The sequence below is a fragment of the Halyomorpha halys genome, unplaced genomic scaffold, assembly GCF_000696795.3.
Source record: "Halyomorpha halys isolate HHAL.00 unplaced genomic scaffold, Hhal_1.1 Scaffold146.1, whole genome shotgun sequence".
Lineage (NCBI taxonomy): Eukaryota > Metazoa > Arthropoda > Insecta > Hemiptera > Pentatomidae > Halyomorpha > Halyomorpha halys.
Genome location: NW_027110622.1, coordinates 967,842 through 987,951, shown reverse-complemented (window position 1 = coordinate 987,951; position 20,110 = coordinate 967,842). Strand labels below are relative to the sequence as shown.

At 30.6% G+C, this 20,110-nt stretch overlaps 1 protein-coding gene across 8 annotated transcripts in view; it reads left to right on the top strand.

Moving 5' to 3' along the window:
- LOC106678541 (thyrotroph embryonic factor) overlaps positions 1 to 20,110 on the top strand; it is a 680,455-nt gene that overhangs the window by 496,595 nt on the left and 163,750 nt on the right. The window contains exon 1 of one of the 8 annotated variants that reach the window (XM_067048771.1): positions 12,557 to 12,957. The exons of 4 other annotated variants lie outside the window; for them this stretch is intronic. In XM_067048771.1, the coding sequence (XP_066904872.1) occupies positions 12,735 to 12,957 (223 nt within the window). In that variant the 5' untranslated portion in view covers positions 12,557 to 12,734. Of the gene's footprint in view, positions 1 to 12,556; positions 12,958 to 20,110 lie in introns of those variants that run through there. 3 more of the 8 variants (XM_014417097.3, XM_067048774.1, XM_014417103.3) reach the window with 3 other exon arrangements.

Here is a 20,110-nt window from a genome sequence, read left to right as displayed (position 1 = left end):
AAACTATTAAACCTGATAAAATTAAAATTTAGTTGGTTTGATTAATTATAAAACAAAATATCAGTATCATAAGTTATCTAAAACAAGTTTAAAATAGTACAATTTTATATATGGATTCTATAGGTTTTTCTAGATGGTTTAGGTGGCCAAGTAAAAATATATATATGGTTGTATCAGATGGATTAATATATAAAGGACCCAATAAAAAGGAGTTTATTACAGGTTCTACTAGATTGTTAAGGTAAGCTGATAAAACAAATGTGTACTTAAGATTCTACTAAATGGTAGAATATTCTAGAGGGAAAAAAAAACCAAGGAGCTGATAGTTCGAATATAATCGAAATCACTCCTCATCTCTTTTTCTCATGCTCTATAAAAGAATTTTTTTTTCGAATACGGTTCCTGCAAAAAAAATCTTGGTGACTACAGCCCGCAGTAGAATAACTGGGTTAGAAAGGATGATCCTTCTGGAGGGTTGCATAAACTGCTGCGAAGTGGGGGGCGGAAGGGGCCCGGAAGGACTTTCTCCCCCGGGCAACTTTCTCCAAAATTCTCTCTCCACCTACAACGCCTCTCCGGTTTATTTTGTCGGTCGCCATATCTGTCCCGTGGCCGTCTGGACGGTGGGGTTTCGAGGACAAGGATGTCAGTCTTGTCTATGAAGCTTCGCTTTGAAGGAATATTTTAATCTATATATATTACTTTAAAAAGATTAAATGTAGTAACCTTTTGAACTATATTAAGTACATATTTTATTGATTAAGGACTAATTAAAACTTATCATACCTTTTTTTCTTTCTATACATTTCACACTTCTGTATCGTTTTGGAATTTCCTAATAATCATTTTCATCTTCTCTCTTCAGTCACAATATTAGAAGATATTTTTCAAATATACAACTCTTGGCTGTACTTTTAATAGGTTGTTCCAAGCTTTTGGTGAATAATGTTTTGGTATCATTGAATGAGGACAAGGAAACTATCGAGCTTAATACAGCTGCGTTGATAAACTCTTGTTAGGAACCAGGTCTCGAAATGAATGATACGAATAAAACCAAATATATGATTAGCAATAGAAACGTCTTGATATAGATATAACAGGATGTACGTTTGAGGAGGTAGATTTTAAGCATTTAGGTTCTACAGTAACTAGAAAAACGAAATTAGTGAGCAACAAAAAGGGAGGTTGAAGGCGGGAAAAGTTTGTTACTTTTCATTTTCGAAACTGCTTAGACCGCGCTTTCTATCCAAACACTTAAAAGTTAGAGTTTACAAAATAATTACCCTATTTAAAGGGTAGAGGTTTTTCCAAATTATTTTTGAAAATTTGATTTCCCTAAAATGCATTTATAAAATTATTGGAGAATAAAAATCCCTTTGGGTTGTATTAATATGATTAATATTTTCTCAGAATTATTTGCTATTATAATACTTCGGCATTAATACCTATCAAAAGTTCCTATCCTAAAATTTAAAGAATTTCCAGTTGATGTTGTATGCAAAATTTTGTAGTTCAGCTTGCATAGCCGCTTGACTAGATGTAATGTTTACGTTTATGCATTCTTACATCGCTTGCGTTACAACTTTGGGCCCGTAGTTCTATAAAAGTCTTTCCGATTTAGAGTTAAATTTCCTGCACTGGTAAAAAAAAATGTATTCCAGGTTTAAAACTTAGCAGGGAAAGTAGTATTTTAGAGCGGGAAGCAATTTTATTGTCACATTGTGTAAGTTCATTTAAGGAAGCGTGAATAAATTGTTTCCTGAAATTTGTATAAATTATTATTAAATATTCGGATTTGAATTATTGTTTTGTAAAGGTTTTATGCGGTTTATGAAAATGCTTGTTACGTATTACCTTTCCATTTTAGGTGATTAATTGTTTCATTACTTAATACTCTACCATATCTGTCCAATCCATCCAGTTACCATACCTAGCAGCTTCCTCATTGGTCTCCTGTTACAGTTTACTTCTTGTACTCCAGTCACCCTCGATCGTTCACCCCGATGACTCTTGCCGATGGATTCGAAAGTTTTCTATTGTGAATAAGAAACACACGGAATCGTAGAGCTCGAGGAATCGAGTTTCAATTGTGACAGTTTTTTATTATTATTTTTTTAAAGGAATTTTTCCTAAAGTTGGAATGGTACTGTTAAAAAAATTGATATGAACAATTATGTTTTTTTTTCATCATTTAGTTGTCAATAATTGGAAATAAACAAGAGAAGAGATTCGTACTGAATAAGTTGTACTAGAGACCGGATTTATGTGCAGTAAAAAATCCAAAATGTGCAAAAGCGAGCAGTAAAAATCCAGAATGTGTATAAATCATCGAAAACATGCAAATCAACTTTATAGTTTAATTTATAATATAAATACGCGGAAAACTTAACTAATCTTGTTTGAATTAAATTAAATTCTGTAAATACTCTCTACATTTATGCAAACATACACAAAAAACTAAACTACACTTTACTGAAATCCAAAAATGTTTCTATAATTGAAAACCTATTAATGAAGCTAATTTTATTCAAAGATTTTATATTGCTATTATAAAAGCCTTTCAGTATCTTAAAAATACCTATATTTTAAATTTTGGAAAATGATAAGTGTCCAGTTTTTATTTCGAGGGACCACCAAAGAAACAAAAGTTGATGTTTCAACTCCCGCGGCTACAAGGGGCCCCTACAAATACATTTGTAAATGTGTCCAGTAATGCTAAAGCAAACACAAATCTACAAGATTAATTTTGACACCATCTTCCCACTTACTTTTCAGCATACTTCTCGGATGTTTAATTATCGGTAATCGTCCGATTATTCACAGTCCTTCTTAACTTTTTAAGGATTCATTCATTACTAAGCCCTTCAACGTATTCATTAGTTAAAGCGTGTTAAATGGAACAAGTTATGTTAAATGGGAAAATATTCTTCTTTTATCATGTTAAAACGATATAACATTTAACATGTTAGAGTCTGTTACTTGGTCTGTTAAATGAAGAATGACTTCATGCACCAGACCAGCTGAGGTCTACATAATTTTGTTTGTTGTCGTGTTAGGTTATTTGCTCGTAGTTTTTGTTTTGATTGTTTTGGACGTTTTTAAACAAGACAATCAGAAGCAAAACTCTCACACTTCTACTTTTCACTTACTTTAGGCATGTTGTAATAAATTAATGTAATTAAATCTTAGAGGTAAACAATAACAAGATGTTTTGGAAGAAAAGGTTACTAAACAAGTTGCTCAAAAAATACGCTAGAAGCTTCATACATTTAACATTTAACACAACTATATATAAGGCTGCTCACAATCCTATACTTATAACATTTAACATGTTAAAATATTTTGCATTTAACAGATCATGAATACCCTAATATTTGCTGAAACACTACCATCTGAATTATATTTACCCGCTGCAAATTCAGCATTAAATTCGCCAGTTAACTCTTCTTTATTTGGTTTAAATATTTTACGCAATACTTTATTTTTAAAAAACTTAAGGCGCCTCATCCCTATATAAGATAAACTCTATAATAATATTTATTGATCAGGAAACATATATAATAATGATTAATTTGTATTATATCTTAACTTTAAATAGATAGCTTACTTTGACCTTATTAAATTCCATTTATTTCTAATAATATTTATTTCTTATGTTATTTACTATCAATATTGTTTTGTTTTATTTATTATTTATTTAATATTACAGCTATTTATTAATTTTTGTTTTATTACTTTTGTTTTCTTATTCTTTCGTCTTCGCTTACTTTATTTTCTAATTTCTGCACATGAGATTCTTATGTTTGTTGTAGGTTTTCTTTATATTACTGAAACATATTGTACGAAAAATTTGCATATAATGAGTAGTTTTACACTATCAAAAAGGATATATATATATATTTTTTTAAAAAAAATCTTTTTATACAAGTTTTAAAACGGATTATTTAATTTTACGAAGTAACTTTAAAAGAAAGTCTAAATTTAAACAGTGAATAACACTTTTAAATTTTTTTTATCTTTTTTAGTCTCAAAACATTTTTTTATTTCTTCATAAGTTCGAAGTTTCGGACTATCCGGTCATTCTCAAGGACAATTATTCTTGCGCCATTCGATTCAGCATTAAATTTTTCTACAAGAAACACCCTTTTGGACATTTCTAGAATGCGTTATTTAAAAGAAAAAAATAATGTGGACGTTTTCGATCATAACTCGCTCCCTGTTCATCCGATCGACAAACAGCTTTTGATGAACATATGATCTTCATCAATTCCAAACAAATAACAATATTATTTATAAATTATCATACCTTAATACAATTTTAGAACCAAATCATTTTAAAAAAACAACTTTATGAGACTAAATAATAGAAAACTTAGGATTATAAATATAACATTTTTAAAGTTAAGAGAACTTTACAGATTAAGTCCATTTTGTCTAATTATTTGACCAAGCGATTTTGAATAATTCACATTTACAGAAAAAATATTCCTTTTAGAATGTTACTTTTTATCTTTACATATATATCAAGACAGGTGCTAGAAACTTTATATAGATATTCTTGACATTGTTATAGAGGCTAGCTTCACTGATATGGAACAAAGTATATTCAGACACTGGAATTTTCTCCAGGGTCCAGCGAACCATGGTCCACAAGCAGGACCCAGGCACTCTGTCGGAAAACCTCAAATTTCACTCTCACTCTGCGGTCAAACTTTTCAGCAACGTAATGCTCGCTTCTTTTTTTCTTTCTACGCTTCCAAGAAGACAAAAAAGTCAAACATTAAGTTGAGGCTTAAAGAACAACGTGGTGAAGATGAGGTTTAAATATTGCCAAAATTAGGACACATAACTATTTTTTTCGACGAGGCTCCTTAGTGTGAGGTAGTGGTGTGCATAGATCATTTGTACCGTGGTTTTATCCTTAAATGAGCTGTACGAGCCTAAAAATCAATATCTACAATGCAGAAAATTTAATAACAATAGGACATTAACTTATCTAGTCGCGACAGTGGTAATTCAAAATATTTAATCATTTTTCCTTTTTAGGTGGATTATGTGAAAAAATAGCTAATTTGGACGCTAATGTCAAGTTTACAACAAAAGGACTATCACAAGATTCCACAATCCCAGATGTCATTGAAATTTATCTATTTTTATTTTGTTCTTCTTTTTGTCAAATACGATTTTTTTTTATTAATTTATGGCTGTCGAAATAAGTATCTAACATTAAGTTAAATAGTTTTACTTAAATTGTGATATAGTATTTAAATTGTTCTTAAGGAGTGTTTATGGATAATTTTTTTTTATTATTTATTTATTGATATATACAACTGTATAAAAAATACAACAAGTATATTTGATCATAATGACATAATGATATGATACAGGATGTAGAAAAACTACCCAGTAGTAGAACTCTAAAAACAGTTTACAATATAAGGTCACGAGGCCATCTTCTTTTCAGGCGCCTTGGAGGATTGCCAGGAATGGAAGAGTATGGAAGGTTAGAAACTAGTGGGTTTGGGTGGTTAGGGAGTTTATTATGGAAGGAATAATATCGGGTTCGGGCTAGATCGGTTACATAAGGAACATTTAGGTCTTTATGGATAATTTGTGCTATCAACATACATTTTTCGTCATTTAGACTTATACCATATTGTTGTAATCTCGTTCAGTCTTTCTTCTTTACTTCTACTTTACTGCTCGTTTTCATATATTATCTTATTTATCTCTTGCACATCTATACATATTCTATCACACCTCTGCTAGTTTATTGTGAGATCTTATAAATTTAAACACCGTTTCATTTTTTCTATGGTCTTCTCTAAGGTTTGTTGATATGTGAAGGATATATCCAAAACTATTGATGTGTAATATGTTATAACGTATGTTCCTGAAAGATGTGCTAATCGCTATATTGTTATTAGAATACTCACATATTGATGACGTCTGTTTTATGGTGAAGTAGGAATGTTGTACTCCTTTCTATGACATTTATGGTTGGAGAATTGTGCTTTCGGCCCTCACAGATTGCCATCCATCTTTAATTTTATTGCAATGAATCCCTTCGTTATAAACCCGTGATTCCTGCATCACAGTCCCCTTTAATAATACCCCACACATTTCTGCTGGACAGAACCGTTACTTGTAGTACAAGAGCCCAAGAGGAGAAAAAAAGCAGTTATTTCAACCCAATTTTTAATTACTTTAATGAAAACCATGTATAATCAGTAGTCCAAATTGATGAGTCTACCAAGTATACGTAGGGGGAATAAAAAATTGCGGCTGTTTCAAAGCAATAAAAAAAAAAATTCATTCGGAGCTCTATATCTTAAAAAGTAGGAACAACACAAGAAAACCTAAGAGAACGTCATTTAAAGAAGAGAAAATTTGCTAAAGTATGAACCCTAATAGAGTTATTTACGTTAAATAGTTTTCGAGATATTTCTTTTTAAAAAGCAACCTTTCATAAAATTGTTGTATGGGACGTTCTGAAAGATCAGTAGTTAGTGAATTTATTTTGAAAAATTTGTATCTCAAAAACCATTTGACGTACAGATGTCTATTAGCACTCAAATTAAAGCTAGTTTAATGAGCTACAAAGTAGTTTATGATGTTTATCTTTGTAGCAGTAATAGTTTACTTGAAATTCACTGAAATATATTGATTTATAGTTGTTTGGTCAAATTTTCATTTGCCAAATTTATATTCATATGCCAATATCATAAAAATTACTACCCCTACGAAGATAAGTGTCATAAACTACTTTATAGTAAGTTAAATTTCCTTTATTTTGAGTGTTGGCAGACATATGTGGGTCTTATGGATCTAGAGGTATTTTTTTTAAAAATCCAACATTTTATACGAACAACTAGAAATTAACATTTTGTGAGTTTATTTTGTCAAATATCATAAAAACTACTACTCTTACAAAGATAAACATAATTAACTATTTTGTAGTAAATTTAACTAGCTTTAATTTGAGCGTTGGCATACATCTGTGCGTTCAATGGTTTCCGAAATGAAGTTTTTCATAAATCAAACTTATTCGAACAACTATGAATGAATTTATTTTAGCAATTATCATGAAAACTACTATTCCTACGAAGGTAAAGGTCATAAACTTCCTTATAGTCCATTAAACTAGCTTTAATTTGAGTGTTAATAGACATCTGTACGTCACATAGTTCCTGAGATATAGATTTCTCAAAATTAATTAACTAACTACTAATCTTTCAGTAGATTTTTAAGACATTTTGCTTTTAAAGCCGTATCTCGAGAACTATTGGACGTAAATAGCTCTTTTAGGGCTAATATTTCATCAAATTTATTTTTTTTAAAATAATGTTCTCTTAAAATTTCTAGTGTTGTTGGTAGTTTTTAAGATATAGAGCTCGGAATAAAAAATTAATGTTTTTTTAAGGTTTTGAAACAGCCGCCATTTTTTATTCTCCCTACCTATACTTGGCAGATTCATCAATTTTGACTAGTAATTATAGTTTTTATTAAAGTAATCAAAAATTGGGGTTGGATAACTGCCTTTTTTTCTTCCCCGCTCTTGTACTATTGGGACTACATCTGGACAAACGACTGACATGGAATCCTTAAACAAGACTGAAATGACAGGGAATTTACTAGACCAACGGTCTAAACTTCCAAACCATTACAAAATACTGGTCTTCTTGACTATAATAAGGCCTATCTGGATATTCCTCCCGTATCCAATCCTTACAGTCCAAAATCCTTTGTAGGATCCTTAATGCTCCTTACTTTGTCACAAATCAATTCATCCATCAGAACCTCAATGTTGTATGTTGCCGATTTGGCCAGAACCAGATACCAATCCTTCCATGATAAACTTCCCAACCACCCAAACCCACTTGTTTCTGTCCTGGCTTCTCCTTCAATACCTGATAATCTCCATAGGAGTCTGAAAAGAAGATGTAAATCGTAAGGTGCTGTTCCTCGCTTGTAGTAAGAGGCCATGATTCAAATCCTTATAGTAGGAAGAATAATAGATTTGTAAATTCTTACTGTTAAGGTTCTGGACTCTAGGTGCGAGTTTAGCAATTTTAAAATGTTTACCTTTACTAGAGAAACGTAAACTTCCAATCCATAACAATAGACTAATCTGCTTGACTATAATAAGACCTATTTAGACTTACGGTGTCGAGCTTTGGGGTTCCAATAAGCCATCGTTAATGGCTTCTCTTTCAATACCTGATAATCTTTCAAGGCACCTGAAAAACTTATGGCACCGAGATTTTCTTCTCTAGTGACGTAAATGGAGTTGAATCAATGTGTAGCTTCTCTTCATATTTGTATCATGTTATTTTATGGCCAATAGAAAATTTTGTAGTATATAATTTTATACAGTTATAAATAGCAAGAAATAAATTACCAATCTTTAATTTCCTTTTCTACGGGGTTGCTTATTTATATTGAAGTAAATGGGTTAAATAAAAACTAGCAGAGTCGATAAAAGTTGAATATAATTATAAAAAGACTCATTACATATAAACACATAACAAAACACCATTAGGACTATGTTGTTTAACCAAGCTCATGCCCTCATGGTGTTTTGTTATGTGTTTATATGTAATGAGCCTTTTTATAATTATATTCACCTTTTATCTACTCCGCTAGTTTTTATTTAACCCATTTACTTCAATAATTTATAATAGAGTTCAAATCGCTATTACTCGTCCCATATTGTTACGAACTTCTGGGAAGTTCTTATTTGATGAGAATTTCATTCACTTGCTGCCTTTCCCTATTAGCGTCTGATAGAGAATTCAATTTCTGGATATACACTTTAAATATACGCATCCTATGTACTCCTGCATGTCATGCATTTGAAAAACACGTTGTAAATCAGAGCTAGAAGCACGTGATACCGGGACTCCAATAAAAAGGAGCCGACGGAGTGACTTATGGTCGTACATGGTCTTTGATGAATATATTCATGGGGACAAAGGGAACAAAGAAAGATGGACACCGCTGGGAGAATTGAAGTATTATCTTCTATAATTCGGAGTGGCTCGCTGCTTCCCTAAGGACCTATCTAACCCAGATCCTCCGCTCCTCAACACTCTTACATTCATGTATTCCTCCGCTGTGGATCTATTTATATCCTGGACATCCTGCCATTCACGTCAGTCTTGTCCTTTTGGCTGTCTTTACCGGCCTTCCTTTTTGCATATCCGGTCTTGTGATTGATCGTTCTTATGATCATTCTTAATGAATCCTAGAGAAAACCGCCGTTTTATATTCCATTTGTGATAGTTTTAACGAAACAAGAGGGTACACCTTAGAGTAAAGAAAAAAAAAAAAACTTTTTCCAACTAAAATAATTTTCTGGTATTTGTAAAAAAAAAAATTGTTTAGTAATTTATTAATTGCTATTTAAAACTGTATAAAATTATACACAACAAGTAAATTTTCTATTAGATATAAAATTACATGATACAATCGTGTGGAGAATCTACCCATTAATAGAACTCCAATTACGTTACTAGAAAATAAAATCTCGGGACCATTTGCTTTTCAGATGTATTTAAGGAAAAGCCAGGTTCTATTTATTTTCCAATAATAGCTAGATCTCTCCCATCCCCATCATTTTGTTCACATTTTTTCACTACTTTCGAAGGTCAAATTATTTGCATATATACTTTAATATACCACAAATAACATTTCCGGAGAAGATGTCGAAGGCATCTTTTTATACGCCAAGAAAGGATATCAGGCAACGAAGGAGAAGCCAGGTTAGAAACATGTGGGTTTGGGTGGTTGGGAGGTTTATCATGAAAGGATTGGTATCTGGTTTTGGGCAAATCGGCAACATATAGAACATTGAGGTCCTGATGTGTGACAAAGTAAGGAGCATTAAGGATTTTGGCCTGTAAGGATTGGATACGAGAGGAATTCGAAGGTTTAGTGATGCCCCAAAGCTCAACTCCGTATATCCAGATAGGCCTTATTATAGTCAAGTAGATCAGTCTATTGTAATGGATTGGAAGTTTAAACCGTTTCTTTAGTAAATGTAAAATTGCTAATCTGAATCTTAAGTGCAAAATCTAAACCTTCGAATTCCTCTCGTATCCAATCCAAAATCCTTCGTAAAAACTTCAATGCTCCTTACTTTGTTACAAATAAAATCATGTATAAAGACCTTAATGTTCCCTATGTAACCGATCTAGCCAGAACCAGATATCACTCCTTCCATTACAAACTCCCTAACCACTCAAACCCCCTAGTTTCTAACCTTGCATCCTCTTCCATTCCTGACAATCCTCCGAGGCGCCTGAAAAGAAGATAGCCACGAGACCTGGCAATGTAAAACGGCATTAGAGTGTACCAATGGGTAGTTGCTCTACACGCCTGCAACACTGTAGGAAGTAACGCTAATAAAGATCAGGATCAAGAAATCAACATTAAAATTGTTTGTATAATTGTTTGTATAAGGGAGAGTATGAACATAGAATAAAGATAATATAATCGTCCCATCTATATATTATTTATGTCAATAGAAAATTTACTTCATCCCAAAAAGAGATAAATTAATAAATGAAATTTATATTTAAATTGCTGTTTTATTAATTAACCAAAATAAATGAACCTGGCTGATTATAGTCTTCCTTATGTGAACTATTGTTTAAAGTTCATCAGCACCTGATGCTGTAAAGTCATAGAAGCATGACTCACAAGAAGCCCGAGAGACTATCCCAGAATTACGTACTAGAATTTTTTTTTTTTAAGGCAATCCACAACGAAGGTGATGTTTGCGTAGTTATCTATAGGTGACCAACCTATTCTAACCATGGTGGGAGGGAATCAATTTTTTCATTTTGTGGGCAGCTACTTAATAAAAAATGCCATTGCACCCAGGCAGGATTCGAACCAGCGCCGCCCGCAGATCTCAGAACGATAGACCCAGGCCTAACCAACTAAGCTACGGACGGCCCCTAATAGGAGTTTATTAAACGAAACAAACCCCTTCAAGAAATGAGGCAGTTTAGCGGAGACTGAAAGACGTGGTTTTATTGGATTGGGGCTTCTTGATACTTGGCGTGAACAGGAAGAAAAAGAACAAACCTATTTGTTTCAAAACATCTAGGGTCCAAAAAATCGTAATTATATTACATATAATATATTATTATTATATTATCTTTATATGATAATAATCTTTTCACATTCTCGAGACTTGTTTTTATTGTTTAAATAAAATAATTTGTATCCAAGCTAAGGCTCAAAACGCTCTTTATCATTTCTTTAAATGTCCAACGTCTTGGCCAACCTTTGCCATCTTCAAGGAAATTCTTAAATATGATTTACACCTTCTTCCCAGGTCAATATTTTCATTCAAATCGCCCTATTTTGTCACTTTTCCATTAAATTATAAAGCTTTTAATTAGTAATAAACTATTATCACTATCTTATCAGATAAGAGATAAGTATATAAATCGTATTTATAGTGTCAGCAGTCAGTTAATTATACCTAATTTGATAAATATGGCACTGGCATACTTGATTTTTTTTTTAATAAACAAAATCAGTTTTTGAGGCCCTAAACCATCATGATGGATTTCTAGATCAATTTTGCAGACTTACAGAAATTCTGGGACTACAATATAGGATTGTTGGAAGGTTTTGAAGAAATACAAATAATTAATAATATAAAAAAGTAATGATTTTAACATAAATGATAGAATAAATCCAACAATAAATAGTTATACCGTAGTACTAAATATATTAAACCTAAGTGCATTCAAGTTTAAAAACTGAATTGACATTTAGGAGGTGGTATGGGATCTATTAAAACTTTAACTAATGCAGAGGGTATTTTGGTATGAAATTTGAAGCCCAAAAGGTGCGCCTTATTCCAGGGACGTGGCAGAGGAGTAAGACCGAATCACAGGCTGCATTTTGTTTTTATTTGTTCAACTGTAAACCTAGACTCCGAGGGTGTGGTCAAATCCTCTCTTTGTGGCTTCATATTCGATTTGAAGGAGATTAGTGGATGTCACCACCTGTTTAGAACTCGCGGAGAGTTTATTATGAGTTTTTAATCTTAATACTTTCTCGTACCACAACAGTATGAACAACTTTATTTATTTAATTAAAAGCTATTTTTTTAAAAGTGCAATAGAATCGAGCAAAACAAAAATATCATAAAATACAAATTAAAAAATATGTTACTTCAAGTCGGCTTATTCAGTATATAAGATCATTTTTGGAATTGGAATACATATATTGTATTCTCAGAATCGTCAAATCCTGGTTTAGATTAGGCGGAGTTCAATCCAATACCACATTGATACTTGACTCAGCTACCTAATTGTTCAGTAATTAAATGTTAAACAATTAAGGTATGTATGATAAAAAAAAAAATGTTAGATTTATATCTTCAGTATTATCACAATTAGCTGCTAGTATTTTATCTACACGGAACAGGAGGGGAGAGACCTTATATAGGTACTTTAAAAGGGTGGAAGACTGTAAAGAGTTTTATCTTTCCTTGACACACCGTAATATCTAATCAGAGGGTGGGTAATTAGGGATACGAACCTGTCCAGCGACCAGGATTTTCAGGACCTCTGTCCATCCCGTTTGTTGTGATAGTTGTTAATCTTAAATATCGGTTGGCATCCATTTAAAGGCGATTCATCAGTAGCTAAGAGAGCGGTGTAAAGAGCCCATTGACAGAAAGGAAGCCGTGGAGGGGGAGGCCCTAAATGGAGGGGGTATGCCAGCGAGGCGTAGCCCCAGTGCGGGTCCGGCCCTGGTCGAGGATGTACGAGGCCAAGTGTCTAGTGATGGACTATGGGACTGCCGCGGCCCCCCAGCCCCAGCCCCAACACCATCAGTTCCACCAGCTGCATCCCCTGGCCCCCGATCAGTCCGCCAGGTGGAGTCAATACCAGCAATTATGGAGGCAGCATCACATGTTCATCAACGGTATGTCAAAAACTGTATCTTTATCTATAATCAGGTGTCCGGGATCCAAAGAAGTTGAGGATAAGCGGAAGACAAGTACAACTCCCCGCCAAAAAAAAAAAAAAATAATGATTATAATAAAACAAAATAAAAATTGAAATAAAGAAATACTAAAACATAAAAAGGATGACCTGAGAAGATTGATAAAAAAAAATAAATAAATTTCTGAATAAATGGTGGTTCCTTCTAAAACAAGAAAGATCCTCACCTTTAATACTGCTCATAGAATAAACATGAAAAAAAAAATGTAAAAATATAAGATATACATTTGAAGACCTTGTCGATAAGTTTTCAGGCCATCCTAGGACCAAAAGAAGTTGAGGATATGTGGGAAATCGTCTCAACACTAAAAATATTTTACAAACCAAAAATAATAATAAAAAAAAATAATCAAATTATAAAATGAAACAAATAATAATAAAATATAATTCTGAAGCTTTCAATTAATGGTTAATAAATACATTTTTGTTAACAGGTTATTTTGTTCGTGAAAAACACTGAAATAAAAACTGATATTTAGGATATTTTTTTAAGACAAATATAAATTTTATGGACCAATATTATGGTATACAATGGTTAAGGAGGCTACTTTAAAAAAGAAAGAAAGTTGTCCTTTTAAAAAATAATAAATATAAATTTCTATGGGTTAAAAAGGATGTAAAATCATAGAAGACTGATAAAAAAAAATTATTTAATCCTTCTTTTTTTTATTATTAATTCGTATACATCTCGAACACAAAAATAAAAATCTGAGCTATGATATACTTTGACCATTCGTAGAAAAGTTTTCCTTACAAGTATTAATGATAATAAAATTAAAAAATAAGTTACGCTTTCACTTCTTTAAAACATTACGTTTATCTTGTTAGTATTAATTATATATTCGAAAGTTATAATTCTGAAGCAAAATATCCATTGAGTTTATAGTAAAAGAATTATCTCATATTTTAATATTCTCAAATAAAAATATTAATAAATATAAAATAAAATATAATTATAAAATATCAATAAAGGACAAACGATCGGGGATTAGGAAGTTAGGACCCATTCGCGCTCTGTTTCCTTTCGAACCGGAAGACCCCGCTGAGGTTGCCACTGCTTGCTATATCACGGTCATTCCTTCGACATCAAATCCAATTATTTTCTTTCTATATTTTAATACCTATCATATTTTATAATATCCGTCAATGAATAATAAAGTTATTATTAATATTTACTAAGATATACTAAAATATCACTTACTATTTTAAAATAATATAAAACTAAGCGAATTATCATTTCAATTGCATATATTTTTTTTTTATAACACAATTTTCTGCATATTGGAAAAGATTGAATATTTTTATAATAATCATTCGTACTTATTGATAATTCCTATATTGTCTATGATTAGATAGCTTTATTCCTAACTAACATAATTAATTAAAATTTTTATTTGAAAATTTACCTAAGACCTATGTAAAAAAAAAAGATTCAAAATTAAAAAGACAGTGTAATTTTTTTTTTATATTAAGGAAACGTTTTCTTTCGTTTCTATTTATTAGTGAAACGTAATTTTTCTTGAAATTAGATCAAAAACCAATCAATGATTGACGTCAAATAGATATCATCTAGTTCAAGATCTTCAAAGGGATGGTTTCACCTCTTTAAAATATTTCAAATAATAAATATTTTAAAGTAAATTTCAATATTTTTTTCTAAACTTTTTGTTCAAATCTTAAATAATATAATCATTAGTAAAAATAATTAAATTAAACTCGACAATTATTAAGTCTGCCTATTGATGGAGTCAGTGTTTCTCACAATTTTCTTTATACTTTCTTTCGATGTTAAATCCAAATAATTCAGCTCCAAAATTGTTTATAAAAAAAATTGTGAAAGGATACTATGTACAAAAATAAAACTGAAATGTGAAAACAACCAAAAACTTTCACTTGTCAGACCATCTTTGGGATTCGAATTTTTTTTGGGGGGGTCGGTTCGTAGCTTAAAATCAGTCCTTCCCTAACTTTCTAATAAATTAATTAATTATTTTTTTTTCAATTGATTCGCGAAATTGGAATCATTTTCTAACCGGGAACTATTATTAAGAGTCATGTAGAAGCAATGAATTGGAAACGAGGCCTATCAAAGAGATCAGCGACAATGAATCAATTAAATTGTTGTGTCAATTGGGTTCCCGTTACATCTGCCAGCCCATCTTTAACGTCCTCGCTTTTGATTTCTTTTTTTTTTTTGACTTCACAACCAAAATAAAAATAAAATATACTTATTCCAAATCGTCTCACAATGGGTAGGAACTATGGCGTATAGTAAAAGAAAGTGAAAGTGGATGAAATCACTCTTTGAGTCTAAAAAAAATTATCAAGCTCAAAAATTAAATTTTCTTTGTTTTTCTTTAGAAATTTTAGTTTAAATTTTGCCTTCTCTGTGGTTTTGAAGATTCCATTTCAGCTATTGGTTATTTAGTTCTCGGGAAGTGACAATTACAATTAAATTTTATCGCTCATTTTTCAATTCTAGACAGTTCAAGGTGACACATCAGCTCTTCTAAGCTTGCTTTTAGATATCTATCCCAACTCTTTTCATGATTTTAAAAAATGTATCGATTTTTTTATTTTGAATACTTTCAGCTTAGTCGTTAAACTCCAGTAATATCAATCCAAATTCGTTCGTCCAAAATTATCGATATCAGTTGCAATTTATTTAGATTTAAATGTATCAACTGTTTCTGAGGACATTACCAGGCAACGGTGAAGTAATTCTTTTCATGACTTTTGTACTTTTTTTTTTTTAATTTTTAATTTTTATTTTATTAGCTTTTAAATGCGTTTTTATAATAAAGAAGTTTTATAATGTTAATAAATGTTTTCTGCCGTGTATTAGAAAATAATAAATAAACAATAATAAACTTAGCATAATATTTTGAAAACTATGTCTTAGATATTTATTATACTATGGTAGTTGGGATGCTTAGAAATCTTTGCCTTCATTAAAAAGCTCATGTCATCATATCTACTTTGCTTTAATAATGGCACATCAGACATAAAAATTATTTATTTTTAGTATTTGATTTGTTTTATTGATTGCGGATTTCTTTCGTGATAGTCCGTAGGATGATCTCAGTAGTGAAAGTAATCTAAGCATGTTCTATCTTTGGAATACGTACAATAAAATCAAAAATTTTGTTGGGTGTCCCTTACCAAAAAAATAATAGATTTTAAAATTATGATCAACTAAAATTAACTTTTAAATTAAATTGATTTATTCAGCATTATAAATGATATTTTATTCTTTCCATTTTAACATTTGATATTAAATAGTTCAGATTATCCTTATTATCATGTGTACTACTATGTATAAGTGGTATACTATTTATACTACTATTGGTAAGGGGATGTTAACTTACGAAGAACAAAAGTAATCACAAAAAAAAAATAATTAGAGTAGGCTGAAACGTAGTTCGAAAGATTGTGCGGATTTTGGAATCAATATATTATAAAGCCCTACGGATTTACTCCTTATATAAAAATTTTATGTAATAATAAAAATTTTATATAATTAAAAAAGATTATAATTACTGAAATTTTATGGAAAAAAATTAGTTTGATGGATAACAGATTTATTTTATGGAATTTCGATCTTGATGCATTCACTCATCCCTAGTCAAGTTTTCTCTTCCAACTCTTTTTTTTCCTTCGGTGTTCCTTGCCAAACATAGTTGATGTCTTGATACTGCTAGAGTATCTTAGAATTTTTTCATAAAATCTTCAGTTCTAGTTAGCTATTAAATCTTTTAAAAATAGTTTCTAAATTATTAATCTGTAAATAATAACTGCTTCGTTAACATTTTCATGTCCCTAATGAAAAAGACATATAGTGCATATGTGTATAGCTATCGTTATCGTATGATATTTTTTTCTTTTATTTTACATTCGTTTCCGAGTCTCCTTGCCTTTTAAAAAAATTATTGCATATTAGCTTCATCATATTTTGAAAAAAAAGAATAGAAAAAAGGTTGCTCACATGTGCCACATCAGTAAGTTCAATTCAGGACACCTTCGAACATCAATCGAGCGGAGACATCAAATTGTAACTACAATATTGTAGCTGAGAATCATACAACTATGTTGTACGTTATAAGAGTAAGTGTTGATGGTGATTTATCAATTAATATCTTAATATAACAGTTATTTTTTTTTTAAATACTACTATTAATAAAATTGCGTTTATTTTCCGATCATTTTAACCGGTTAAAAATATAGTTATTTTTCATCTCTCGGGACTGAATAAGCGTTCATTTAATATATATATTTATAAGTAGTAATCATGTACTGTAATTTATTGATACATGGTATTAATTATTATGATTATTTTTATTTATTAAATATTCAGCCGTGTTAGAAGGGAGCATAAGGAGACGGGCTCAGACAAATTGGCATCAAGGCCGTGAGAGGACACTTGCTAATGCACAATGGATGTTCTCCCGTCCACGTGGTCTCGAAGTGTCTTCTTGTAGTTTGCAATTCTGTCCAAAATAATTGTTCCTTCCGAGGGGAGAATTTCTCCATTTCCCAGGACAGGCTCGAAAATGAAATGATTACGAATTAGGCTACCATCTGGAAGTGAAAGGCACAACCAGGTTTTCCCTCCGAGCACTTCCCATTTCCGTACTCACTTTACCGGAAGTACAGGAGTCGTTTAGCAGTTGGATTTCTCACCTAGCTAAGAAATTATCGACATGAGGCAATTATAGATAGTTCGAAAACACAAATAAAAAATCCTTATATTGCATGGTTACGATTCATAATTGTAAAAATTAGAGTTTCTTTAACCTTTCTTACAAAGTTTTACTCTTATCGACAAATCTGTTGAAGGCACCCTAATGCGATATAAGTTCAAATAATTACTGTTATAATCCAAGTATGCTTATAATTACTGTAAACATAGGAACATACACTGATTTTGGAAAATCATAAAATGAAATAAAGAAAAAAAAAATTAATATTTTTTTAAAATTAATAATAGTTATACCCAGTTTGGTTGTAAAATATTTATAGTTCTAGAAGTCAAAATATATTTTAAATAAAAATTTATGTAAATTGAAATATGATAACAAATCAATATGTGTCTTTATATATATGTATAAAGTGCATTTCTACTTATTTCTGGAAACAATATTTTTTATCTATGGTTGCAGGAACTAATTTCTGATTTATATATAATTCGATTAGTCATCATGCACTTAAATTAGTGACGTCATATATTCTGTGGATATCTTTTTTTTTTGCGAAGAAAATATGTAACGAAGCCAAAAATAGAAAGATTTGTAGATCCGCCATTTTGTATCGACAACTTAATAAAATATAGTTTAGAGAAAAATTATTGATATTATGATGAATTTATTGAACAAAATATGCATTGATTCTTGAGTGCAAAAACTATTAACAAAAAATAAAAAAATCAGTAAATCTGGTGTCAATTGTGGAATAAAGAAGTTATTCTGTAAAATAAATATTCAGATTTCGCTGTTCATTAATATCAGATTATATATTCATTTTAAGAAATAATAATAAATTAATTATGCATCATACATTCCCTTGATATCGATGTAAATCCGTGAATAAATGTATTTATTAATATTAATATATTTATTAGGAATAAATAAAATGATAATAGTAATTTTGTTTATTAAGAAAGACAAAAAAAAGACTGGAACTGGAGATGGCATCATAGAATATTACAAAGGTACGTTGCATATTAAAAAAATAAAAATTAAATAGTTAAATTAAGTCACATTCTGTAATTTTTTATTTTAAAAACCTAATTATGTATAAATTAGTTATAATGACTAGAATTTATTATTTAAAGGCGTGCATTTTATTGAATCATTGTTAATAGTTAGATGAGTAGTCTAACATTAGTTGATGATTGAATCATAAATATTTCATGTCTAATTTTTTTTTACGATGAAAATTGATTTATTTAAATCTTTAAAGATTGTAGAGAATATTCAATGTATGATTTTTAAAATTTATTCCAAAACTTCAGCCAATGTATAAATTATAGATGTATCATATTTTTTTAAAGTGTTTTCCAAGAAGTAACTATTTTGAAGGATACTTAGCAAATAGTGTATTCTATCCTTTTGAAGGAATTATAGTAAATTGCTTATTTTAGTTTTCATTTTGGTATTACCATGTGTCTCCATTTTTTTTGTTTTATCTTTGTTGAGTAATTAGAGTATTGTTTAATTTAGATTTGGTTGTATAGAGTCGTTAAAGTAATTGCATTGAGGATATTTAAATATTTTTTACAACTTATGAAACCATGTACTTCATATTTATTTATGACTAATACGTTCAAATCGCTACGATGTTCCCTTTGGCCTGTTAATGAATTTCAAAATCCATTGGACAGATTGTACCGACATTTTTTTTTTCTTTTCGTGTTGTAATATGTAATCAAAGACTCTTAAGATAAATTGGTTAATTAATTAAGTATCAATAGTATCCTGATAGTCATTATGATGATGATATATCCTATAACAGACTCGCGCGAGCGAAGCATGAGTACCCATAAGCAGATGTAAAGGAACACTGTTGTGAATAAAAAGAACCGAGTGCGAAGGTTATTTTTTGGACGTTGTATCTGAAGGCCTCAGGGCTAGTGTCTCAGTCGCATTAGATTTTGTCTACGTTCATATTTATAGGTATTTTTTAATTTTATTTTTCCTTCACTTTACTGAATTAAAAAGATAAATAATTCCCCTAAAACTTTTAATTTCCAAATTACAATAATGTAAAACAAAACACCTAAAAAAAAAAAATACGCGCATCACACATCTTACCCCTCTGGAAGGCACAAATTTCAAACAATAAATTTTAATTTTTCCGTATGTTGCCGATTTGGCCAGTACCAGATACCAATCCTTCCGTAATAAACTTTCCAACCACCCAAACCAACTCGTTTCTAACCCGGGTTCTCCTTCACTACCTAATAATCCGCCTAGGCGTCTAAAAAGAAGATGGCCTCGAGATCTTCTCCTTTAGAAATGTTTTTGCAATTCTATCAATGGATATATTTTCCACATGTTTGTATCATGTCATAATAT